The sequence below is a fragment of the Thunnus albacares genome, chromosome 12 (assembly GCF_914725855.1).
Source record: "Thunnus albacares chromosome 12, fThuAlb1.1, whole genome shotgun sequence".
In the NCBI taxonomy this organism is placed as follows: Eukaryota; Metazoa; Chordata; class Actinopteri; order Scombriformes; family Scombridae; genus Thunnus; species Thunnus albacares.
In genome coordinates, this window is record NC_058117.1 from 5,970,426 (window position 1) to 5,998,361 (window position 27,936).

The 27,936-nt window shown below is 39.7% G+C and overlaps 2 protein-coding genes across 13 annotated transcripts in view; one reads left to right on the plus strand and one right to left on the minus strand.

The window, feature by feature from the left end:
- ctnnd2b (catenin (cadherin-associated protein), delta 2b) overlaps window positions 1–15,781 on the minus strand; it is a 181,270-nt gene extending 165,489 nt beyond the window's left edge. For 11 of the 12 annotated variants that reach the window (XM_044368518.1, XM_044368512.1, XM_044368517.1 and 8 more), the window contains exon 1: window positions 15,542–15,781. In XM_044368518.1, coding sequence (XP_044224453.1) covers window positions 15,542–15,614 — 73 coding nt within the window. In that variant the 5' untranslated portion in view covers window positions 15,615–15,781. Of the gene's footprint in view, window positions 1–14,306; window positions 14,606–15,541 lie in introns of those variants that run through there. The other variant, XM_044368513.1, reaches the window with a different exon arrangement.
- Window positions 15,782–20,384: 4,603 nt separating this feature from the next.
- Window positions 20,385–27,842, plus strand: LOC122994006 (cAMP-dependent protein kinase inhibitor alpha-like). The gene is made up of 3 exons (XM_044368522.1): window positions 20,385–23,405; window positions 24,166–24,356; window positions 25,781–27,842. The coding sequence occupies exons 2-3, from the start codon at window positions 24,194–24,196 to the stop codon at window positions 25,852–25,854; spliced, it is 237 nt and encodes a 78-aa protein (XP_044224457.1). The 5' UTR covers window positions 20,385–23,405; window positions 24,166–24,193; the 3' UTR covers window positions 25,855–27,842.
- The last annotated feature ends 94 nt before the right edge of the window (window positions 27,843–27,936 follow it).

Below are 27,936 nucleotides of genomic sequence, written 5' to 3' on the forward strand. Positions count from 1 at the left end.
TCTGAAATGAAATATATTTACATATTCATAGTCTCTGGAATTTTTAATGAGGGAGAAAGAGTAGATGTCACTTTCAGTATTTTAAAGTGTTTTTTATGGAAAAACCATATCAGACACAGATCATTGTTCTGAGCAAACTATTTTTAAATGTCCTAGTGCATGTCTGGAGGGGATCTTTAAATAGTTTTAGCTCCAAAAGTTTCACTGCTGGACACAGAATGTATTCTACTTCACTGTAAAGTCCATTCTCAGTGTATGTGCACTGGAGGCTTCAAGGTTCAACATCACATGTGTAATAAGTTTCATACTGGACCAGGATTGGCTTCTAAACTAGTTGTGATGTCACTAATCATGCTCTTAAGTACATGTTTCAAACTCTGCACATACATCATTCTGCACGGTGAAGCTCTTTAAACTCCTCAACATGACTCATGACTCATTGTGTTAATAATAATAATAATAAGTTGTTTGGCAATTAAATGTGATGACTATGAATGCCATAAGCTGGAGGAGGAAAGTAATGCTCATATCAAGGCCTGTAACAAGAAGTCTAACACTGCAGATACATCCAGTTTATCACTGTGTAATCAATGTCTTTCATTAATTAAGCTGGAAAGTGAGTTACTGTAACTGAGGGCACAGTGTTATTTCACTGCAACAAATCAATGGAATTCATTAATTTAGCCTGAAGGCTAAGATAAATAAGGACACACTGTCATTTTACTACAGCAGCTGTGAGGAGTACGAATAAGGAATTCCCAGCCCTAACTCACATATTGGAGCACATGGAGTGCAGTATGTTAGCAGCTGAGTGAAAATCTCTGAGGGATTTGACCCTTAGCCAACAAACTGCAAAGTCTCTTCATCTCTCAGACAGACACAATGCTTAGTCATGAGCGAGTCGCTTAGCTCAACCTGACAAATCCTTATTAGTCAAAATTAAAAAGGTCTAAGAGAAAATATTTCCTTTGAGCGATGTTCATCTGGGATCCAGGCCTGTCTTTAAGGAGGCAGTCTGTGACATTTTCAATCAGCAGCTGGCAAATGTTGGAGCCGTTTTGCTTAAGTAGGTCTGCTGATAAAACACCCGAAAAGTCCCACATAGCTAACAGAGATTGTCCGGTGGTGATTCACTCTGGTTATAAAAAGTGCGAGCATCTTTGATTTCATTCCATTTCCATCTCGTTCTATTTCCCAAGTGTAAATGTCCTGTTTTCTTTCTGACATCAAAGCTGATTAAAATACCTCAATCTTCTCTGTGCCCCAGTGGAGTTGACAAAAAATAAAACTTCATGAAAAGTTCAATCTGTATTCTAATGAGTTTCCACAAGTACAAGGACCCAGGGTTAAAAATATAATCATGTGATGTAGTGGTAAAAACAATGATGAAACCCAGTCAATTATAATCTCAGGACAAAACACTGATATAAAAAGATGAATTAGGATTTTAAAAAAGCATTTATTTGCTAATTCAGTAAAAAAAAAAAAAAAAAGATGAGTTAAGATGCATTCCTATTGGTCTGTGTGTGTGTAACCCCAGACAAGCTGATCGATGACAGCATTTCCTTCAACTAATCCCAAATCCTGAGCAGTGCACACACAGCATGGGTGTGGCCTTGAAAGCTGGGGGTAATTTCACAGGCGGTGACTGGAAACGACATCCTCATTATTTGCACATCTTGTTCTGTGTCTAAACATCTAATAATAAGACCTTTCCAGCTAATTAGTTGTGTTAATGTTTCCCCATATAATACAAGAAAATGAAAACATGATCCACAAGTGCAGTTATATTGTTTTCTTTATGCTGAAATTAAAAAAGGTCGTTTTAGCGTGGGCATAGAAAGCCATTAAAGTCATTAAATGCTGGGGATGTTTGATAGGTCAACAAATCTAATGACTCATATCTTCTTCAAGAACAAAAGGTCCTGATGTTTGCAAACTCATGATCTAATCCTGCTATTGTGGTGAAAACTGTGGACAGAGGATGACTCCGCTGCTAAGGTTAATGGACACACACCTGTTTCTTTCCTTCCTTTATCCCTCACTGACAAAAATGATCACCTTATAGTGTCTGGGCATAGGTAAGGCTTTACTTAGGCACAGTTATGCTTTGAGCTACATGCTAACATCAGCGTGCTAACATGCTTATGTTTATCAGGTAGGTATAATGTTTACCATGTTAACCATCTTAATTTTAGTTTAGCATGTTGACGCGCTAACATTTGCTAATTAGCACTTAACACAAAGTATAGCTGAGGCTGATGGGAATGTCATTAGTTGTGCGATTTGGTCAAAAACAAAAGTATTAGATAGAAATGTGACCTGATGATGACAATAATTGAAAACTTAAAGACCTGCACACCTGTATTAAGACACGCAAAAATACTCTGCTTGGAACAATAATGTGTGTCTGATATAGTTTTTCCACAAAAAAGTATAATTACTACTTTAAAATCTTTAAAATGGTATCTACTCCTCCTCCTTTATTAAAAATGCCAGAATTTATGAAAATTCAAATATATTTCATCTCAGAAGTTTAACTGCTGGACACAAGATGTCTCCTACTTCACTGTAATGACCATCTTCAGTGTATGTGCACTGGAGGCTTCAAGTTTCCACATCACACTTGTGTAAGTTGAATATTGGACCACAACTGGTTCCGAACTATTTGTGATGTCACAAATCATGCTCGTCACCCACCCCTAAAAATTTGATTTTCAATGAGAACAGACAAACTTTCCAATCTCAGCAGATTAATGTGAAAACAGAAGAAAAACAAGAAGTAAAAGACATGTTTGAGTGGAGGGGGACTTTAAGGAATCCCCAGTTACAATCATTATTACAATTCATCTTGAGGCAAACATGAATGTCTGAAGCTAATTTTATGACAAATCATCCAATGGCTGTCAAGATATTTCACTCAAAACCACAAATGTCAGCCTCATGGTGGCGCTAGAGGTACAGACATTCATGGTCCCCAGAGGATGAAGCCTAGTGACTTTGATGATCCCTTGACTTTTACTCTGGCAGTTGAATGTGAAAAAAAAACTCATCATCGACCAAGACTGTTGTTCTTGTCTAGTGATTGCGTTGCTTGTTCTCATGCACACACATACATGCAAAGACACATTTTCTTCCCAACATGCATCACAACTGATGATGCTTCACTGGCAAAAATGACCACCTCATGTCTGGACATGTCTGAAATCTGTACTACGTCTGTGGCCCACTGCAACATTTTTAAGGCTAGATTGGGGTTAAACCAACCTCACGACTCCAAAGTACAAAGACAACTCCTGGACGTAGTAAAGCGGAAAACTAGGAGTGCCGCGTTGCTGGATGAAATCTTTGGTTTGCACTCGTCTGAATAGGACACCAAAGTGCTGAGCAAACCTTTAAGATAAAGAGGAGATTAGTTGCTGTCAGGGCACTGGGTGGATGTGAGTACAGTGAATGAAGAGGCATTAAAGCCAGACAAAGCTGGGCTACGCTGGCCAGACGCCACTTCCTTTACTGCACGCGTACGTACACACACATACACACACACACACACACATACACACACACACACACATACACACAAACCCACTTATGCGAAACCTGCAAGCAAGCAAATGCTTGCAAAGGGTTAGAAATTAATGAGGGCTTAGGGCATGAAAATGCCCTTTAAAGTTTAAAAAAATGGTAATGAAATAAAAACTGACAGAGAAAGAGAAGAGATAGTAGTACCCTCCCACCCCCCTCCCACCCTCCCTCCACTCCCTTTTTTCCTCTCACCCTCTCCATATTTAATTGGTTTAGTGTACATTTTTTCCACATGTGAATGCCACTGTAGGTGATGACCAATTTGTTTTTTACAGTGCATTTGGGGTTTAAAAAATGCAAGTGTTTTTGGTCAGAAAACAATCAAGGACACAGCCTGAAAGCAAAAGAATACACTGACACCATGCAGTCTGCAACTGACCCCCACAAACCACCTCGTCAGCAAGAAATGAATGGAGACATTGAGGGTGGAGTGGTTGGGGACAGAGATAAGAAAATAACATTTTCACAAAGGTTCATCATTAAGGAGGAATTTAAAATAAATCTTTGTTGTGCAATTTCAGTGTTTTGCCAATATGAAGAGCAAATGCATTTTTTTTTTTATTAAACTGCTCCCCCCCCAAAAAAAAGCCTGAAAAAAATCACAGGAGCAAAACATGCCCTCTGCAAAACTGTTCACTTCACACCTGGATGGAAATTCACTCTCTGCGTTGCCTCTGTCTCTAAAAAATCTGTATGAATTTATCCTCTGCCAGGTCCAAAGAACACAACCAGTAAAATGAAGCAGAGTGAGAACTGTTCTCATCAAGGTGATAAGTGAAAGGGTGTTTGACCACCACAGTCCGTTTTTGTTGTTTTGTTTTTTTTACCTTTACAGCTCCAAAAGCTCTGCAGGAAATAATGGCTTTCTCTCTGCAGAATTATGGATAAAGACCTCATTTGTAATTATGTAAGGCCCACTTACACATAAGAGTTCATAAATGCTGAAGGCATGTGAGAACAAAGAACGGCTGTCAGGCTACAGCCAGTCCTCCAACGCCCACCCAGTCAAAAACACACACAGCATACATACGCAAAAAGACAAGGGCAGGCAAAGTCATGCACTTACATCAGAGAATACACAATACAAGAACCACCTGCTTTTTCAGAAAATGTTCTCATATCCCATGTATTTGTCCTGTTCTGTCTACTTAAATCATTACGGGTAAAAGAAAATGAAAAATGAGCATTCAAGGATTTATAAACCCTAAAACAACTGAGAAATTGAGAAAAAGAGAAGGAACTTCCTATATTTATTGTTTATTTTGCATTGGCACCACTTAGTGCCAATCCTTGATTTAATATCTTCATCTAATAACTAACATAATATCAAACAAAGTCTGAAATAGCTGAGGCATTAAATAGTAAAATGAAAGTGTGTTCCTGTAGTGATTTCCTTAAATTGTACAATCTAATCGACCTTATGCGGCTCGCCCATTTTTCCACTTGTTCCATATCATGTTGTCTCTTAACTTCCAGCTGCTATTGCTGGCTATGGTAAATACAAAAAAAAAGTCCCCGTCCTGATTGGCTCACACAGCCACAGGAAAACCGGAATGACTGAAAACTGAAATAAGACAACTTTTGTCATATCATATTGTTATAAACTCAATAATAAACTAAATAATAAAATAGAAATTCCAAGAACAGGAACATGACTGGCTTATCCCTGTATTGTATGGAAGAAGTGACCTCATTAGTGCCACTATGAAAATAGTGTTCAGTGTTTGTCAGACTGATGTAGAATAAAGTCTCTGATGTTCCTTCAGCTCTGTCAGTCCTTCATTATGTACATTATATTATAAAACTGATCACATATTTGCTAAAGTAGAGGCACATGGTGATCACAAGCAGCCGATGTGAATGTACAGTACATAATAATACCTTCCGACGAGTGTAATTGTAAATCTAGCATTGCTATATTGAGTCATTATTAACTATAAATGTGCATTATGTAAAGCGGGAAGTTTGTCAAACAGCAGTTCGATTTCATGCTCACATGAAATACATTATTTGCTCTTCTAGGGCTCGCAAAAATGCAGACCTTTTTTTCTAAGTGGGGTACTGACCAAACTATGTCTGTATTACCAAATATCGAAAACTATTATGTCTGGTCAAATTTGTAGTCTTGGTATGTATAATTTGGAATCATTTCCAATTTTAAACAGCATTTTATTTAGGCAAAATTCTTGCTGCTTGTGTTTCAACATTTAACATTTGAGAAGTTTAGCTTCTCTTGTGACAAGAAAAAAGGGGTGTTGTAGAAAAACATTTTAAGGTATCAAAAAAAGTACAATTTTGGTACTGAAACTCAGGTATTGTACCATATTGGAAAAACTGAAATGATACCAAGCGCTCCTGTGCAGATGATTTTTAGCATTTGATGAATACATACAGTACTGTATGCTAGTATTTGATGCACATGTTGCAGGAAAGAGCATTAGTCCACACACAAACATTCAAACCAGAGGGGGAAAACTCTCCCTTTACACTCCCACCCACACACTCACCCTCTCCCTCACACACTCCAAGCTAATTGGGAGTCGCCCCTCGCTGACCTCCCCTCATACACAAAAAGAGTCATCGTCATGACAGCAGAGTCTTGCTCATTATCCCCAACAAGGGTCGGCCTTGTTAAAGCCCAAACTGCCAGACCGCACCTGGCTGACATCACAGCAAACCAGAGTCCCTGTTTCCACGGCAACCACAACTTGGCAACCGCAACTTGGCAACGTCCCAGTCCACGGGGGATTGATTGGGTGAGCAATGCAGTGAGAGGTGGATTAGGAGTATTATTGTCTCCCTCGGCGCAGAAGGACACACGGGGTCTGAGCTTTGCCAGACACTGAGAGTATGGTGGACTCACTGAAACAATGATGACAGCCATGGCCTGAACTTGGCTTTACACAGAGATAAAAGATGCCTCTCATTTATCCATTACTAATTAATTTTGTAATTAATTTGTGCTGCAGTGATTAAAAAAATAGTATGGTGTCCTTTTGGCTGAGTAAGCTCATTCCATTTATTTACTTTTTTTGCAAAATTGAACTAAACAACATTATTCAGCTGAGCAGAATGAGACAGATAGTCTCATTTTCACTCAAGTGTCTGCTTAATGCACAACCAAATGGGTTGCTTATTTACAACGGCCATAGTAAATATAGGTGCAAAGCGATTTTGCAAGGAGAATTTCCCAGGCTGCAAAGTGCCCACTCAACCGTCGAATGAAATGAACAAAACTCAAGTGACAAAATGACGTGTCCGACAAACAACCATTAGCCTCTCCATAGCTCCCGCTCTGTTCCTCTCTCCTCTTAGGGCCGAGGAGAAGAGGGAAAACCACTCAGTGCCTGAGACAGGAAAGCAAAGTGCAGCTGCTATTCGCCATCATCCATTAGTGAGCCAGCCGGACCCACGAATGAAAAAAAAGCTGCAGAGAGAGGAAATGGATGGTGGTCATTCTGTCACCTGAGTTTTGCGCCTGCTCAGTGCTGTAGGTGTTCATGTGGTGTATCTACTGGGGATCAGTGGCTCTATTCATATGCACTGAGAATTCTGTGTTTTAAAACCTGGAAAGAATTTTGCAGAAGAACAGTTGAACCTCACAAGTGCACAAGATATGTGTGAGGTCATCTATCATATACTGAACTTAAGGTGTGACCTAAAAGACATGGAAGACTGGAATATCATAAGTTTATAAGTTCAGATCATAGATGTGCAGTTTTATATCACTGGTAACTTACAATACAGGAAAGCACAAAATGTAAGGAATAGAGTTTTGTCTACTAAAAATGACCATTATATACAACATAAATACATTCATGAGCAAACATAACTGTTTTGGAGGTAAACTGGATTCCAGTCCACATAATGAAACCTTCTACAAAGAGTTACTAGGGAGGTGGTCAGGATGGATGGTGGGCATCCAAACAGACTGACATTGGAGACGGAAGTTTGTACCTTGAGTCCTGTGTGTGGTTAGGTTTAGGCTACAAGAACACTGCAGTAAAGGTTAGGTTAGATTGTGGTTTCCGTTAAAAATAGAAAAAGTAAATACGTCCTGTCTCCTGTCACAGTTGATTTTGTCAGTATTTCACAAAGATAACAATCTTTCAGTGACCTTAAGCAAGTGCTTGAAGTTGCTTAAACTTAATCATAAAAACAAGTATAACGCTTTATCATGAATGGATATTGTGGAGAAACACAGAAAATGTTGACAGAACATTTTACAGATATATTCATTAAAAAGGTTTCTCATTTGTGTTGATTATGTTTCTTTCAAAACATACAGTATCAGTCAAAAGTTTGGACACACTCCCATTCAATTGAATGAGAAAGTGTGTACAGACTTTTGACTGATACTGTATATGCTGTTAGAAATTAGAGGTACATGAGCATAATTTTTAAGAGACAGGGTTGGTTGTAAAGACTTGTGCACTACGATAATCTCACACAAACTGTTTGAATTTTACATTCAGATAACCCACAATGTTTTCAAAATTTCAATGTTTCTGGTATAAACACTTTTATTGAAAAATGACATGATTTCATGAAATAATGGCATTGACTTCCTATACAAGTGTATGCTGAGATAACCGTTAACAGGATAAATAAGTTTGTGTAGGAGGCAAAGTTTATGCGGGAAAAACTGAGGAGAAAAATCTCAATTCATAAAATGTGTGAGGTAGGATTGTAATTTGTGGAGGCGTTCCTTGTAAATGGTACCAGTGGGGATTTCTCTGAGTGTAGAGAGACGGCTAGCCAGCTTTTTGATAGAAAATACAAGGATGTATACAGAAGGGTTTACTAGTGGTGCTGAGTGATAAATACAATCCACAGGCAGATTCAAGTCTTTATATAATATCCATGTAGTCAAAGAATGTTGCTTCAAAAAACCACCGTAGAGCCTTGGTGTTCGTGGAAAGCAGCATATTGTATATTTCGTTTTAGACTGATTTGTTGAAAATGTGAGTAAACTGTAGATGACTTAAGGCTTGTTCAGGATTTTCAACTTTTAAACCACAGGGTTGGCCAAAATAGTAAGTAAAGAGTAACATAAAGATGTTTGTTTGCACTTGTGATTGATGAAAAAATGTTTTAAAAAACAGAAGAGGATCTAAAATGGAACCTAGAGGAACTCCTGCATTAATATTCAAAATATCAGAGTGTACATCATCAGCCACAAACTGTAGAGCTACAGCATCAAATTTAATAGTAAAGTTTATATAATAGGATGGTGAGATTGACCACATCTAAGGCACTGGAGAAGTCAACAAACAGGGATGAAAAATGTTGATGCAGTTACATTGTTATTCATCACTAGCAGTGATATGCAGTGACCTAGCTCTAAAACCCAGGACACGACATAAGACTGGACTGACATGCACTCAACTCACAATCATAAAACCGGGTGCTGAATCCTTGAAGTATTGAAAATGAATAAAAAGGGGACTAGGACAGCAAACCTAGTATACTATTGTATATAGTGTAATGTTATTTTGAAAAATGCTATATAAATACATTTACTACCGTATTACTTATTATAACACCACACAAGTAAACATGAGCCATGATGTCAGCAACTCAGCCTGCTTTTTGTATCTCCTACTGTTTGTCGCCGCTGAACGGTTCAAGGAATAAAGAGGTTGTTGACCAGGCAACCTATCTTTCCCATCTACTCACTGAAGGAGGGGGAGCACCAGCTGTGATATAAATCAGATGCTGCCATGATTGGAATACAATGACCCAGCAACACAGTCTCTCTCTCTCTCTCTTTCTCTCTCTCTCTCTCTCTCTCTATCTTTCTCTCTCTCTCTCTTTCTGAACAAGGTTATCAACAGAGATTATCAGGTTAGGACAATGGATGGCTGATTCAAATAGGTAGTGAATGGTTTTGGCACAAAACGTATCTCGGCTCATGATTGTCATTCTATCTCACATTGGACTGTGGTTGTTTTGAAAAAAATAAAATAAGAACATGTACAAATTATGCACGCCGATAGTTATCAATGGTGTAATACTGTTATTATTAATTGTAGCTGTAGTAGTAGCAGTAGTAGCAGTACTACAACCTAAATATGAAATACTCTTAAATATGATAACATTTTTACACATTTGTTAAGTGTTTACATAATTAAAAATATTAGCAGTGCTACTACTACTAGCACTAATGCTAGAATTCCCTGGTTAAATACAGCTATTTCTTTTATATAACCTTACATAAAATCTACTGGGGGTAGAAAAAATAACATAAGCACTGAAAAACAACTTCGACTTTGAACATACTGAAGCATGCTAATGGTGCTCCAAAAGTGGGTCATATGATGTTTCATACTAATTAAGCATTTGTCAAGCCCTATATACTGTACTATACATACAGTATCTGTAGCATCTCTAATGGTTTGTCTCAACTTATGGAGTCTGTTCTTCCTCACTGCAGTTTGTTGTTGATTATTAACACCGTACTGCTTGGGGTATTGATTAACTCAAAAGTTTTTCAATGGATATGACTGCAGTTTAAGCACAGATGAGCTTCCATGTTTGGAGCTCCTATTAGCTGTCACACATCAACACGCTGATTGACACACCTTTTTGTTGATGAAACACAGCTACTAACTGGCTTGCAAACTGATTATGATCCATTTTTGAAGCAATAATTGTAATTGTAATTTTCATAGTTTTTATCACTGAACTGTCTTAATTGCTCGGAACATGGTGACGTTGCTAAAAAAAGAATTTCAAAGTGCAAGAAGCACAAGCAGTCAGATTCTGGTTCAACTTTGACCTACCCTAGTTTTGTGTGCGCGTATAGTTTTCCTGTACAATGACCGATTAATAATAGCAATTCGAGTGCACTCACTTTTAAGACCCTGTATTCATCCCATAAAGTTCAACCTCCAAATAAACTTGCGAGATCGTCTGACTGTTCTTGTTTCTTGCTCAGTCCTTGTGAGCCAAATTAAAGTTGCTGTCAAAATGAGTTTTATTAGTCTAGATCTAGAGATCAGTAGGGGGAAAATATTTAGACTCTGGGTCTATTGCAGAAAACAGTAATTCATGCCGATCTGTCTCTGTGAGAGGTTATTAAGAGTTTGTCCACATCACATGTATCATCTTAATATAAAAACTTAATGAAGCCTGTTGAGGCTGCAGCAGCCGAGGCGAGTCTTTGGAGAAGGATGATAACACGATCTTAACACTTCTCTGAACCGTGGCAGAGTACATCACTTTTCTGACTTTTCACCACAGATATAACTATAGGGTCACTCCAGCATCCACCATGAATCTTTGGCAATTAGGCAGAGAAATGCAGAGGGGGCTGAAGGATGGGGGTGTACTCTATTATACCCCAGAGCAGCAAGTGAGCATACTCTGAAGACTGCAGGCTTCCTCACTGCTCAGTGTGTTACGGGAACGCAGCAGCAACATTTGGGAAAAATAAGCTCTTTGATCAGTTAAATGTTGTGTGACAAGAACACTGGCTGGCAGTTTCACCTATGTGTGTTAAGTGTTCAGAGCTCTGCTCTGAGATGTTGCAAATCTAGCTTGTAGCAGTCAGTAAACACAAGCTGTTTGTGTGCACCCTGGCAGACCGAATGAATATTGGAGACGAGGAGTTGAAACTGTGAGAACATGACAACATGAGAACAGAGCTTGCATTAAAACAGTGATAATGTTTTCTATTTTGGATCAAGGGGAAAGTCAGTGGATCCCAAAATCTGACAGATTGCAAAATGTCTTTTTAATTTTTGCTTTCATTGTGAATTACTGAATAGTCTTACCCCTTTATGCCTCTAAAAACTATTGAAATTAAACAATCTGGTAAGGGGACATCACTCTGCTTACAACTCAGACATGCAACCTGTGACAAGGGTTCACACTGGAGTGCACATTGCTTCACTTGAAAAGTAAAGTAAATAGTTATGAATTGCGGAAAATCACTTACTGGGTTTCTTGCTGAGAGTTAAATAAGAAGATCGATACCACTCTTATTTCTGTCTAAATATGAACCTGTTGTTACCTTGAGGTTGCCCCGTAACCAGAGGAAACGGCAGGAAGTCACTGCACCCGGCCAAGAAATAGTCCTGCACATAATCCCCCCCCCCTGTAAAACTACAAATTGTCTTTTTATCACTTCGGTTTCTTTACAAATCAAACAAACAAGATAAAATGTGTTAATTAGTGATCTATAGAAGTGCTGGCCGTCAGATTTTGTTACCTTTAGACTGAGCCAGGCTCACTGTTTCCCCATTTCCAGTCCTTGTGCTATGCTAAGCTAACCAGCTGTTGGCTGTATGAACGTTGTATCGATCTACTCATCTAACTCTCGGCAAGAAAATTGATAAATGTAATGTCAAACTATTCCTATTTCACAAGTCAAAAAGGTTGGGAATGGTAAAACAACTGCTTTAAAACACAACTACATCATATGAAGACTAAATCACTATAATATTTGACACCTGCCTTGTCTAGTTTTGATTGGTTCTTGAGTTAAATAGGAGTTGTGGGACTCTTATTAGTCCAGTAGCAGGTTGCATAGTCCACCCACCAGATACAGAGGTAAAAAGGAAGAGGTTCGCATAGGAACATATAATGGTCACTTATGGATTAGGGCTGCAGAATATTGGAAAAAACTGACGTTGCAATATCTGCGATATATATTGTGATGATGGGGGGCTGAGCAAAACTCAGGAGAGACTCAGCATCCAGACATTTCTCTGTTCTTTGTTGAGGAGTGGCTGAGATTATCACTAAAATGAAAATAACTGGTCCAACTTAAAGGTCAGTCTACCTTAAGTGAGCCTGGTCAAGTTCCAATGGGCACCAGGTATAGCTCATTAATGCTCCATCACAAAAGGCAAACTTCGCTTGCTAACTTCAGGGCTAACCCCCTTCACTTTAATCAGCAGGTGGCAAGCAAAACAGGGGAACTTGGCTTGGGTCTTGAGGAGTTGTAGCATTTATTCACTGACAAATAGCCTAAACTGTACACACACTGCACTGCTACGTTCACAGCCGTATAGGTATAGGTATAGGTAACCATATAGGTTAACATTAGGGCACAGACCAACCCATGACAGTGACTGTAACTTTAAACCAGCACAAGGACGAGGTGCCACTGATAACGGGAATACACACGCTCAAAAGCCGCCTCACGTAACTGACCGCCTGCCTTTAGCACCCAGCCAACATTAACTGTGACAGTAGCCGCATTGCATGCATGTTAACAGGCAGGTAATACGCAGACTCTGCATGCAAAGCGATCAGTTCTCTATATGCTCTGGTGAAGAACCAAAACAGGCAGCGCTTATTTTCAGGTTGTGGTAGGCGACTAGTGGGGCCTGCTTTGGTTATTTGATAAATTGATGACGTGCACCCCTTCATCAGAGCACATCAAAAGTAGCAGAATGACTTGATGTCAAGTAATTTGCCTTACTTGACATCACACGTCCTGAAATCTGACAACTGCACATGCACACATCACGATGTTGATGCTGAAACAACATATCGTGCAGCCCTACTATGGATGATCATCTCATCTATACACTGCCACATCCACTGATCCTTGTAATGTTTTTCACCAAAGTGGGAATAATCTGCTACTACACACTATTCATGCACAAAGATGGTCAATATGAAACAAGCAGCCTGTTGATAATCAACTTAATAAAGACATTTCACTGTGAGACATTATCTGTTCTGCCGGCCTTATCAGAAGCCTCCTCATGGCTGCCCCCAACCCCCCAATGTCCATCACATTAAACTTCTTATTAGACTGGGTAGCTCCTCCATCTTGGGAGCGATCTGTGATCACAGCCCCTAAGAGAAAACATAGGAATGAACTTTGAAAATGAGGCATCATAAACTGCCATGCAACCAAAGAGTGAGTGGAGATAAGTCTATATGAGGGCTGATTCAGTAGGCAAGATCAGGCCCCGATTTCTGCCAGGTCACAGAGCAGAAATGCACAGAAAATTAACATGAGCAAACATTATAATGCTTTCTCTTGAAACACAGTCATCTTGGCAATGTCATGAATGAGATTAATGACTGTACAGTGGGGAGGAGAAACAGCCTGAGGTGATGAGAAACACACTGTGGTGTTTTTTTTTTTATTTTGTTTTTTGTTTTTTTGTGAAAATCATGGAGCATTTGAAGCAGGCAGGCAGGCCCGGATGGAGCACACAGGCAGCAAGGTGCTCTTCATCCGTTCACATGCCTGATGTCTGAGGGAAACAAACATTTTGACTGTCCAAGCATCGCCCTGCAAAGGCAACACAAAGACGGTGCAGCCGGTCACGATGAGCCGCTGTCACCCATGATAATCTTGCGAATATCGCTCAAATTTAGGTCAATCTGAAAGTAATACCGTTTTCGCATCAGCCACCCTCTCCTCCGACCCCCACACACCCGGCCCCGGATGGATGGCGAGTCTAGCTGAGATGGGGGTTTCCATTTTCAGTCCGCGATCAATGCAAGCACACCACATCCCTTTAGCGCACCATAATAAAAAACACAACCCACACCACGCCTCTGGATGAACTGACATAATATAGCTACAACATCTGGCAGAGACACAAAACACTACGAACAAAAATACAAACAGCCAGCCATATTCCCAGCAGGCTGTCAAATTCTACCATTTTTCTTCTCAAGCATTTGCACAGATGGGAGGTGTGAGAGGAGCGGAATGGGGAAACTGGAATGACATTGCGCCTGCTTACTGTAAAATAAATTCCCTCGGGGGATGGAGAGCCTCTTTTTCCCTCTCGACTCCCCTCCTTTCCGGCGTGCGAATTTCCCGAAATTCAGACCATGCAAAACAGGTAGTCAGTCATTCCACCCTCCGAAGTATTTGGTCCAGCGCGGTGTGTGAAAGGAGAAGGCTGCCAGCATCCGAGAGCGGAGAGCCAGCTGTGGAGAGGAAATGAGGAAGGAAGGAGCGGCCGGGCCGGAGCACTGCGCACAGGAGAGGAGGCAGGAGGAGCGGCAGAGGTGCTCTCTCTCTCTCTCTCTCTCTCTCTCTCTCTCTCTCTCTCTCTCTCTCTCTCTTTCTCTCTCTCCCCTAGTTCACAATACAACATCCCCCCATCTCTGCCAGACAGACTGACAGACAGCTTGGGTACCAGCGTCAGCAGCGACACCCACCGGTGATGAGAGGGACTACTGTATGGGGGGTGATTCATGCCACAGTGAAGCAGCAGCTGGAAGAGGAACCCACTGTCAGTCACTGTGGCAGATATGTGTTATTGCAGGTGCATCAGGATATGATTCAGCTTAAAAACGTGTAAGCTAACATTAAAGTGTGCGTGAAATAACTGCTAGTTCACTCTTTTGTGGCTGGGTGGGGTCATTTTTGGGATAGGGGAGGCTGTGGCTCAGGAGGTAGAGAGGGTCGTCCACTAATCAGAAGAATGGTGTTTTGATTCCCAGCTTCTCCAGTCCATGTGTCAAAGCTTTCTGGGGCAAGATACTGAACCCCATTGATGTGTAAGTGTGTGTTTGTATGGGTGAGCATAGAAACATTGTGGGGTGCTTTGGATAGGAAGTGCTTTATTGCTCCTGATGAGCAGGTTGGCACTTTAGCCTCTAGTCACCTCACTTTAGCCACAAGCCAACATTCACACACTGATACAAGGTGTGTGAATGTTGGCTTGTGGCTAAAGTGAGGGTCACACATTGTGATAGCTCTGATAGCACAAACAGTGGTTTGCAGGTCTCACCTGAGAATATTTGGACACCTATTTGGTCTTTTTCATGTAGTTATCCTCTAATGGAGTTATTATTATAACAAAGGTTCAGGAACAAGACCACGCCCCTCTCTCACACTAAATTTAATCACCTGCGCCTCACTAATTCAATCATCCGTGCATAACTATATAAGCGTGTCTAACCCCTTTCTCTCCCGTTCGTCTCAGTTCTCACGCGGTCTATGACACGCTTGCATGCAAACACTTACCTCCCGCCCTTGCTCCATGATCCACGCTCCTCGGCAACATACCACCCACAACTAGATCCAGCAGTACCAACATGATATCTCCTTCACCACCACATCCACATGGAACCCTTCTCTTCCAGACGCCGCGCTTCTGATCAGCTGGGATCCAGACGCTCCACACGCATCCACGCAATGGCCCACTCGGACGCGGCTCTTTTCCGAGCGATTAACATCTTCAACTGGATGTTTGCTTACCTCCGGCGAGCTCTCAAAAAGACAGTCTTCCCACTCCTACGAAACGATGATAAAGACAAACTTTCCAACTCTATGCAGACTCTACTTCCATCAACCCTCTCGCCGGCAGCTCAAATCCTCCCGCTCTTCCAAGTTCATTGTCCGCCGCCGGGTCGACGCACGTCGCACACTGATGACGTCACAACACCGCCTACTACAACAGAGCCTAGACTTCTTCAGCCCCGGCTGAAGGCCAGGCTGAACTCCGGATACAATCCCGTTTTGCCGAACTGACAACAAAGCCAGGTTCTTCCTGCTCCTCTCTGCCTCCACCTCCACCACCGCTCCGGACGCCGCTCACTTCCGGGTTCCCCCACCCAGCGCCACCTGTACACCGCACGTCGATGACGTCACGACGCAGCCAACTGCTTCAGCCCTCTCGCAGGACCAGGTCGTATCTTCCCCTTTGCCTGCTCCTTCCCTGTCTGATGTGTCTCGTGTTTTTCGTCTTTTCTCTCATCCCCGTGCATCCCCGTGTAGCTACCTCTACGCTTTCGGCTCCAGCAGTATCCTTTTGCAAGCTATATGGTTCATACCATATCACGTCTAAACTGGCCAATCTTGACAATTGTAAGTGTTTAAGATGTAATGTGCTACTGTTATTATTGAATTAGCAATCTTGCTATGGCTATAAATGGAAAGACAGAACATGTGCCCTTGTTTGTTGATAATAAGATTGGAAGCAAATGGTGGTTGTTCAAAGTCCCTGGCTCTTATTGTGCTGTATGGTAAGCTGCTGTCTGGCTGTTAATCAGTGACGTTGTCAGTCTATGATAGAGAGAGTGGTGATGTTACTGCTTTATGCTAATACAGTTTAAAATGAAATGGTTGGATTGGCAAAATGCAGAGGAGTACTCTGTTCACAGAGAGAGAATCAGCTGTTGAATTTAAGAGAACTGGATATTGTGTTTTTGAGATGATGCCCCCTTCATTCTGCACACTAGGCTTTCAGTATATGCCTGAAAAGTTTTTTTTCTGGCTTCCATGTTTTTGGGGAAAGGTTGAATCTCCACAGTGTTCTCTGCTTCCACAGTGTTTCTCTCATTTTGCTGTTATTGTGCAATGTTTCGCTCAATCAGATCTTCTTCAGGCAAAAATAGTATTAACAAATATCACATTATGTCTCAAAATAATAGCAATCTACAACAGGTGACTGAACTGGAAAGACACTGGCAAGTCAACCATATATGTGTATGCAGAGAAAATAAAATTGATCATCAGTCACATGTTTCAACAAGTTGAATGCAAAACAGTACATTTACCTATCTAATATGTAGTATGAGTAGTTTCCTACTGAAATGTAGTGTAGAAGCATACAAAGCACAGTGGAAATACTCATGTAAAGTATAGGGACCTCAAACTTCAACAAAATTACATACTTCCCACCACTGAGGGTAAACAATCATGTGCTATATGATTTTCAGCTTTTGAAATAGTCATCTGTGTTATTTTTAAGTTAAAAGAAAAGTAAATGTGTGGTGTACTACAGTGTATCATTTATTAAACCCTTGTTCTACAACAGCAAGCAAATGTGCATTGTTTCCAAAATTAATTAGAAACAACTCCAATTTTCCTTCCTCCTTGACATATTCCAACCCACTCTGTGCCACTAAACCAAGCCCTTTATAAAAATTGGCTAGAAAAGAGTATAGATGCACATGCCAAATCAGGACAAAGACTTCACTAGAGGGAGTTCGAACACAAAATGAGACTGAAAAAGTTTATATCCCAGTTGAACTGAGCTCTGTATATCCTCTGACTCTTTTCTATCTCTGGCTCTATCTATATTTGTCTCTCTTTCTGTCTCTCTCTCCTTCTTTCAGTTCCTCTTTGTCTAACATTTCTTTGTTCAGTCAACTGTAAGCCATTTCCAAATGCCACAGTCAATGGCATCAATGGCAAACTAAATCTTGCACACATTGTTCTCCCATGCAGTGTTTGCTTCATTGCACAAGATATTGCTTTGGAGGTTCTGATTATACACATATCACAGCCAAAATGTCAGACTTTAATGCTGTAGAGGAAGCATGTTGATATCATTACTTAAAAATATAAGCATATGCGTGTAAATATGGTGTGTTTGGAGGTATTTTATGATGCAACAATGCACATTTTCAGACCCTCTATCAGTATTGTAAATATGAAATGCGTGTTCATGCCCACTATGCTCTCCTACTACTATTCCTTGCAGTACACTCCATTTGAGCTATTCTTATCTGTAGCCTATCCTCTGCTGCTCTAATGACCTGACATCTCCACAGGGATCATTAAAGTTTCATCTGACCTAATCTAAAAATTGAAGTCCCCTTAAGCAAGGCACTTGTCTGCTCCAGTGGAGCCACTCAGTGTCCATCAGTAGGAAATGTGGTTGTACCGAGAGGCTGCTTGCAGGTGTAAGTGTGTGTGTGTGTGTGTGTGTGTGTCTATGAAGCACGATGCTGCAGGGAGGAACACATGCTCATTTAAACCTATGTTAACACAAAAGAATACATCAGCCCATGTGTATTGGTTTGAAAGCAGAGGGTGGTAATGAGACAGTGTGGTGATTATGCAGCGGTGGTTATCTGCAGTGCTGTGTCTGGCTTTTTGAAACCAGCAACAAAAACAAACACAGCACCCACCTACAATGCCTGTGCTCGATTATATCATGTGAGAGAGAGAGGCAGAAAGAAAGAGAGAGGAGATACTATAGCTCACTTACATATGCGTCTTTCTGTGAAAGAGAGGATGAGGATTACACTGTTTCATGTAATTCACTTGCAGTTTACACACCGCTTGCATCATCCATTCATCTGTCCATCTATACATGGTGGGAGCCAAGGTAGTGCCGTATTCATATATTTAAAGGACTGTTTTGTTATTTTTAAATGTTTAAATTACAGGCATGTTCTCACAAGGGATTAGAAATTTTACTTATGGATCCCACCTACACCTTGTAACACACAAACTGTATCTGCTTGTCTGCTTTCTTGCTGAGAGTTAGATGAAGTTACTGCCAGCAGCATCTTAGCTTAGCATAAAGACTGGAAACAAGGGGAAACAATTAGCCTGGCTCTGTCTTAAGGTATAAATCAGTGTTTATGCTAAGCTAAGCTAATTGGCTGCTAGCTGTAACTTCATATTTACCATACAAACATGAGAGTAGTATTGATCGTCTTATCATAAGCACATGAACACATTTCCCAACTATTCTTTTAGTAAGTGTTCTCATTATCATAATTCTGCCCACATTGTGATCTGACCAATCTGATCTCTACATTCAAATTAGGTAGGCGGAGCTGGTGGTCAACAAACACGGAACAGTCTCAGGACAACAGGGAGAGTGCTGAGGGCCTGCAACCACCTCCAAGATGAGGGTCATGTGACCAGACAGAGGCAGACCAAGGCAGTGGTTGGCTAGTTTTTGGTAGCCTAGCTAGCTATTTAGGATATTTATACTGTAAGAGGGTAAGCAGTGGGGAAGTACACAACACAAACAATTAGTAGAACTCAACAGCAAAGGGAACAAAAACTCAGAGTGAACCTTCAGATGTGGTATGGCCAATCAGATTGATTGTGTTTGTCTAGAAACTGTCAATCAATGTGAGAGTAACAGCCATAGATATATTAAAAAAAACTGATTTTATTACAGATTGTCTGTAAGTTCTTATCCAATCCATTTCACCTGATTTGTCACTGGCTTATCCCTTTTATAATAATACCATTTTTGGAGACTCCACTTGAACAAGTTCAGTTACTGTACTTTAATGGGTGCTGACATATGACTTGCTAAAATTTTTGTTCTTATTTTTTTCACAGATTGAGTGTGAACATATGAATGTAAAATAAGAAGGTTTTATGTTATCTTTCTATCTTTTGTTTTTCACTAAATCTGTGATTACATCCTTTTTTTTCAGGCAAACTCCTTGTCTTTATCATAATTTTATGGGTGTTTAGTGAACTTTGACAGGTGGCCTTTTTTCACAATCTTTTAATTTCCTCTCCTGCTGCTACTCTGAAAAGCAGCAGTCCTGTAACTCCATCTCCCCATGGTATAATAAAGTCAGCATATTCTGTGGGTAATATAGGGTGACAGGAGGATGTATTCTATATTGTACAGTGATGGGGTATAAATATATAAATGTGGTGATCTTCTGTAATAGCCCTTCTTAGAAAAAATAAATCTGACTTTAAATTGGTAAGAAGTGGCCAGATATATTTCATTTTGACCAGTTACCTTTTCACTGGGTTATATTTAATAGGTTCAAGATTCACAGTAAAATAATATGTGCTATAATCACAGTCTACAGCCATGCTAGCGCTTCATAGTACTTTTTCCATGTACACAGGTCAGTCCACTAGCCACACTGTGCCTAGCTGTGCTATAATAACATGCATTTCCATTACAGCCTCACAGCAGGGGAAACTGTGCCCAGCCTGCTTGTGGGTCTTCATGGCATGGCTCAGCACAACCACCTCCACTAACAGAAACAACCTATATGAAGCTGTACTTATGCACATACTGCTTTGAGCTAAATGCTAATATCAGTACAGTGCAAACAACATGCTGATGTTAAGAAGGAACCCACCTTAGTTTAACATGTTAGCATGTTAGCAATTGCTAATTAACATGAAACACAAAGTACAGCTAAAGCTGATTTGAATGTCATGAGTTTTGCAGTTTTTGGGTCATGATCATAAACCAAAGTATTTGATGAAAAAAATGAGCTGATGAGGGCATTAGATTTAAAGTCAAGGATCACCAAAGTGACTACAATTCATCCTGTGGAGCATGAATATATCAATTTTTTGAACCTCATGGTGGCACTAGAGGAAAAGTTGGGAGATCAAAGTCTGTATGATGCATCCTCTGGGAACCATGAATTTCTGTATAAAACTTTGCATCATGCCGGTAGCATGGCTAAAAAAGTACTGTTGTCTGGCTGAATTAAAAGTTAATAGTCAGATTAATACTGAGATTATTTCTTATCTCCAGTGGACCTCCACCTCTGATAAATTCTCATGTAGACTCAAGTCTGCTCAGGTTACAGCTAACTACATTTCTTTGCAGAATAAAACATGACACTGCCCTCAATGAGGTGTGAATCACGTCCTTTTCTGTAGAAGCAGCTTGTAAAGATATTCCTCCTTCTGAAGGTTAACCTTCATCAAAAAATCAAAGAGAGAGGAAGGAGCTCTAGAGTCTTTGTCAACTGGAGAATGAAAACTTGAATGTTTATTGAAGATACTGCAGGTTCTATTGATCCACTCCAGATCGCCAGAAACCATACATCCATTTGATCAGATGTACTGTACTGTAGGCATAAGAATTTCCTTAAACCAGTGAATCCACACAGGTGCTTATCTTTGATGTCACATGATCTTCTAGTTTCTCCTGAAAAAGAGCATTTTTTTTCCTTGAAATCATGTTTTTTGATATCTGACCAAATGGATTAGATTTTCCTCAATTCACAGGACAACAAGTATTCCTTTCAGTTAAAACATTAAAAATGAACAAGAAAAAACCTATAACAGAGTTTATGAGATTTCATCTTGGTGCAGGTTATATATACAAAGATCAATTTTGAATGTGCCCTACTCAAAAATGTTCAAAAAAGGCTGCAAACATGGCAGAGTATACCACAGACACTTCAAAAGAAGAGAGAAAAGAACACTTAATGTTTTTTTTATGGACCAATAATCACTGACAGTCTGCTGACTGTGTGGAGCAAAAGACACTAGTAAAACAGACAAGGTGCTACTGGAAAAAGCTACTAAAGGAGGATTACAGAGAGGCAAAGCAGCCGTGTCTTTGTGGATTCTGTCACCAGCACAGATCTAACAGTTAAATAGCACCACATGGCTTCTGAAGCTGGCATGAATGATCTGATCTCAATTCTTTTCCATTAATCAGATTCCTTTTCAAACTTCCCTATTGTGTCCTGCTGAAACCCTGCGCCACAAGCACAAAGACAGGAAGGTGTTTCCACAGCAACACAGTCAAGATGCTCATACTGGTCACTGTTAGTGCTGGAGTCATGGGTGTTTTAAAGGTCAATATATATAAAACACTTTTTGTTTATCGCTACAATATATTGCTCCTTTTATTCTTTTATTCAGATTCTTTTTTTCGAATACAGATGGAGCTAAAATGATGTGCGACTTGTTGAAGTAAGACACAGTGAGATGGTTTCAGAAGCTGTACGCTCACACTTTACACTAAATGTACTTTTATAATCTTATAGCCAAAAGATATTTGTTGACTGAGCCTGCATAACAGTGAATTCATCTATGCTGGTTTTCAGATTGAGTCATTTTGCTTTAGCTGTATTCATTCATGCTGACAACAGCTCCATCGTGTGGTTTGTAAAGGTATTGCAAAGCATTATCTCCTTGTATTATCTTGTTTTTATCTTGTGTCCAATCTAATTTCAAGTTATCATAGAGGAGCAAATCTGTCACAGACATCATCTCTTCTTATGTAATCATTCAATTGAATTTTTTTTTTGTTTACTTCTTTTAGAGATGTCGAAACAAAATGTGTTCAAAATGTTTTCCTCTTCTAATTATAGGACCCAGACATTAAAAAATTGTTTGATAGCAGTTGTTTGATGAAAGCTTTCAAGAAAGACTGTATAATAGCCTATAAAGTTGAGTTACTTTGTCTATATATTGTATATAAAAGTGGATTAACTCTATACTCTTAAATCAAATGTGAGTTTTATTTAAGATGTTTTACCATCCACGACATCAGTAAATAGTAATTCAGTAGCTGCAATGTGAATAAAAACCTGCTCATTGAGTCATAAAACTGTACACATTGACTGAAATGAATGTACTTACTTAATGTTCGTGTTGCCTTCAAGTGCTGCAGGAGATGTAGCGAATAAGGAGGTGAGTGCAAATTAATGATCTAATAAAGGAACATCAGGATCATTATCTGATACCGATTAGCTCTTTTGTTTTTATTTTTTTTTACTTTTCAACATCATTGTACTGTGCTTATTTTCGTTTGTTCCTTCACTATATGTCCCGTTTACGTTTTTAATTATGTTTCTTTTTTCATATCTATTTTATCTCGTCTTTATCTTTTGAATCTGTCGTGTAACGTAATTTTATTTCATGATTATTAATGTGAAACACACTATGATGCATTCTGTTCTGGTAGATATTTCCGTCTCCACAGCACAGAAAGTGTTTACGAGGTGACCCTGAAGGCAGCATGCCTCGGTGCTGCTCCGGGCTCTCTCTTCTCATCCTTTTGTGTCTGTTGTCCAATCAGCGCTCAGGTGCGGTTTGCTGGCCTGCTCATTGGTCGCGGAGGAGGAAGATGCGACGGCGGAGATGATGGAGAATAGACGGAGGACTTTCCAAACCATCGTATTAATCTGATTAATATACCAATATTAGCTTATGTCCACGCGTACTAGTAGTATAAACGCTTGAATTATTTCCTACTGGAGGCTACTCGACGCTGGCGTGTTTTGGAGGTGTTTGGTTTGTGTTTGTGGATGTTTGCTGTGATGTCGGGCCCGTCGCGCTGCTCTGCAGGTGAAGTCACTCCCTGAAGATGTAGCTTCGGGTTACAGCAGTGGAAGAGCTGTCACTGCAGGTAAGAAGACACTGAAATGGGACTCACACACAATAAAATTGTATCATGAGTTAATATGGGAGGGTCAATTGGACTCGTGGACCCGGTTTTTATACCTGATACTTGACTTGTGGGCCTAAATAATGGACGGGCTGCGTTGTTTAGCATGTGATGCTTCAGACCGTAAAGCTGTGAAAATTAATGTAAAGCAGAACTGCTCTACCTCCTATATAATGCAAGGTGGTACATATGTTGACATTTTTCTTAGTGTGTTTTTACTATATTATATTACTATATATCTTTACTACATTGTGCCTTACTATACTGTGCCTATTTTTATCCATGCATGTTCCTATGTGTCACAATGTGTAATGACAATAAAATTGAATTGAATTGAACTGTTCAGAAGCATGAGACATATTAGTGTGGTTCAGTGTATGTAATAAAGCATAGTGGGTTAAAAATGACATGAATTATCATTTATTGCATTATATTTACCATGTTCACCACTTCAGTTTAGCATGTTAGCATGCTAACATTTGCTAGTTAACCTTAAAGTATTGCTGAGGCTAATTAGGAGTGTTTTATTAGTATTTGTAGAGTAACCTGTATCACAGTAAATATGTACAGTGTCATGGGAAGTTATGCGATGGCTTTTTTGAGCAACTTTGCCCAACTTTAAATAAATGCTTTTTGGAGAATGTTAAATTACAGATATATTTACACACTCTGGTACGTAGAGGTGTATGTTTGGATAAAGTTACCGCTGCTTTTCTTGCAGGTGTTGCTGTGTGAATGATGCACGAGCGATGTCTGATGTTGAGGCCACGTACGCAGACTTCATCGCCTCCGGCAGGACGGGCAGGAGGAATGCCCTGCATGACATCCTGCAGAGCCCCACCGACCCTGAGGGGCGAGAGCTGCCCCTCACCCTGTCTCTGTCCCAGCTGCACATCAACGCAGGAGGGGGAGGTAAACTGCTGCATTAGTGCTTTGTTTTGGACCAACTTTGTGTATTCATGTATGAAAGTATATGTATATACAATGGGTTTGACTACAAAAGTAAAGTCATTTACTTCCTCAGTGTAAACCTAAAGATCTGGCAAGATTTTGTTTTAGTCTGATGTTCCAAAAATCTCTCCCAACAACATACTAGCCTAATTGTGCCATCACCAACCATTTAAATCTGCTCCACTTCAGGTTTCCTGGAAGTTGGTTATAGTGTTTGTAAGCTGCAGATAAAGCAAGATCACTGAGACCAATGGACTGTCCTTTAAAAACATGACAAGTGGACTTAATCAAGGAAAAAGTAATTTAGTGCTTTTTTCATCATTTTGATTTTAATAATAGTAGAGCTGCAATGATTAGTTGATCAATCAATTAGTCGACTAAAAGAAAATTAATAGGCAACTATCTTGATAATCGATTAATTGTTTCAGGCATTTTTCAAGCAAAATGTCTCTCAAATGTGAGGATTTTTTACTTTTCTATGATTTATATCATTACAAGTTGAATTCCTTTGAGTTTAAGACTATTTGTCAGATAGTTACCTTGGACCGCTGGAAACTGGAATGGTTGTTTATGACTACTTTTTGATACTTCAGATACTTAACAATATTTAATATATTGAGGGAATAATCTGCATGATCTATTAAAAGATAATAGAATAAGATAAAGTCCATAATTATTTTTTGTTAAAAGCACTACTGTGAACCAAACTGTGCTGTAGCAGTGCAAAACACGTTGTCCTTCATCCTTATATTTAATTACAGACTGTAGTAGAATAAGGATAATGTTCTTGAAATGAATTTTAAGATTATATTTTTTATTTTGCCTTTATCTTTTATCTTGCACAGTCACTTGCAAGTGTACTGAGTCTGTCTGTGTGTGGGCATTAGGTGAAGTTTGGGGTCGTTGTACTTTGGCAAAAACTCTCTCACACGAATAGCTTACATTACAGTATATTCTAACACTCTTTCTTTGGCTGGTTGCAAACAGACCCTGTTCTTTGTATCTAGCTATGAAATAAAGGCTTGTTATTGTTGAAATGAAGATGCTTGATAGTGTATTCTCCTAAATCAGAATATAAAAAATATGACTTAATGTTTAATTTTAAGGCCTGTGCAGAAAAGTGACTTGATATCGTGTAAAAATAAAACAAAAAAACACAGTTTTGACAGAATTTTTTTTTTTATTAATGGTCAACAGTCAGACACCCGAACGACAACGGACTTGCAATGTGTGTAAGACAACATTAGATTTGACTTGGACTCTCTGGTAAAAAGCCTCAAACATACAAAAACACTTTTTTGGCCCTTAAATATTTATGTCCTGTAAAGTTCTGTAAAGTTCTCGCCAGCTCATTTTTTCCCCTTGTTTTCTCCTCTTGCTTGCAGATGGAGACGACACTGAGGACAGCCAGAGCTCGTCGTCCTCGGCTCAGAGGGAGTCGGAGCAGAGGAACAGCTAACCTGCCGCGCATTCCTGCCAGTGGACAGGGTGTTGTCGGAATGATCCCTGCCGCCATTGTGATGCAGCCATTTCTTCAAAGCGGGCAGGTAGCTGGAGGGTAGCTGGTCTTATCGATACCCTTGCAACACTACCACTGCTGAGGTGCCTATTAGTAAGGCACTGACCACCTAAAATCCAATGGCGCTGTGCTGTTATGTGATCACCCAGCGCTCTCGTGGCTCTGCTGTGCACTAGAATGACAGACTGTTTGCAGGGGTGTATTTCAGATTCGGAGTGAATGGACAGACAGTCGTTCTTGTAAACCTGCTTTTTCTTTCAGTCTTCGTTACTAAACACACAGGCTGGATGATTGGAATAAAAAGAGAAAACAGAAATCCTGTGTGAGTTTTGTAGTTGTGCAAGCAATTTGTAAGACCATTGAGACGTGCTAATGTAATGGGTCACAGTGGGAGTCGTATGTGTGTAGAGGTAGTGATGCTGATAGAGATCCTATTGCCAGTTAATGGCTTGTGCTTCCTTTAAATTGACAATACTGCGGGGAGAATTGGACTACTCAGCTGTAGTAAACACCATGAACAAAAACACCTGTCTATCTGTGTAAAGGTGTGCTCACTGATTCTGCTCAAGTGTTTATACTGTAGAGAGCAGCAGATTGTAGCAGAGCACTGGGATGGTGATGTGATAGTGTTCTGTTGACACCAACAATACAAACACATTTACAGTGAGAATGGGTGACACATTTCAGTGGTTATAGGGTGGAAAACAGAAATGATGATGGTGTACGGTTTTTTTTTAACTTTTCTAATGATGCCATTATAATCACAACCTTAAATGACTAGTTTAACATTTGGGGAAATTTGCTTATTCACTGTCATGTCGAGGGTCACGTGAGAAAGTTGATATTTCTGTCACAGCAGCTAGTTAGCTTAGCTTAGCATAAAGAGTGGAAACAGGGGGGAACAGCTAGCATGGCTCTGTGTAAAGATAACAAAATCTGCCTAGCAGCACCTTTAAAGTTCACTATTTATCATGTTACATCTTGTTTGTTTAAAACCAAAGTATAAAAAAGAACAATTAATTCCATGAAGTAACTGGTACAACCAAGAAATAGTTCAACAAATAACCCCCCATCAGTTTTCAAATTGTCGTTCTTACCCGCTTCTGTTTCTGTACCAATTAAATGTATGAGATATGAATTAAACATACAAGATAAATGTGTAAATTAGTGAGATTTATAGATGCTGGTAGGCGGATGTTTTTACCTTTAGAAAGATCCAGGCTAGCTGTCCCGTTTCCACCCTGTTTCCAGCCTTTATGCTAAGCTAAGCTAACTGGATTCTAGCTCCAGCTGTATATTCACTGTACAGACATGACAGCAGTATCAATCTTCTTATCTAACTTTCTGTAAGAAAGAGATCAAGTATATTTCCCAAAATGGTCGAACTGTTCCTTTCATGTAGATATGCAATACTGAGTGGAGCTTCCAGTAACTGTATCATGTTTGTGTGAAAGTTTCTATCTCTATCTGACATTGAAGCAAAACTACGTCCCTGCTACTTTGTGTGATAATGGATACATCTCATAATTGTCATCAGTAAAAGACCGTCATGCATGCACTTTTAAAACTGTGTAAAATTTAAAATGTTGTAATTTTTCTCCCCAGTTTTACAAAGTATAATCTTACTGTAACACTGCAGCTTGACTGTGTCTCATTCTTGTTCACGTGGACTATAAGAAGGCAAATATAACTCTTCTTTTATAACACTCACTTGATCAGGTTTCCAAGATGTAAACTGCCATGTGACTGTAGTGACTCACACCCGCTTGGACAACACTGTGTAAACCCAGCTGTTCATAATTCAGCATGTAGGAATATGGCAGGTGCATGATTTTGCTAAGTGTGTAGCTGTTTTGTCTGACTGTCTTATGAACATATTTTCTACTCCTCGTGTCAATCAAAGCAAAATAAAGAAGTGATGAGAGGGAGATCGTCCTGTGTTGTACTTCTGCAATTTTATCAACAGGTGTCACTGTGGGAGAATTTATTAAACTTCACACTAAAACGTGTTTAACACATTTG

Bases quoted from the DNA above. Each gene is read 5' to 3' on its own strand.
- LOC122994006 (XM_044368522.1), top strand. From the start codon at position 24,194: ATGTCTGATGTTGAGGCCACGTACGCAGACTTCATCGCCTCCGGCAGG. The intron at 24,357-25,780 runs GTAAACTGCTGC...TCTTGCTTGCAG, and splicing joins CATCAACGCAGGAGGGGGAG to ATGGAGACGACACTGAGGAC.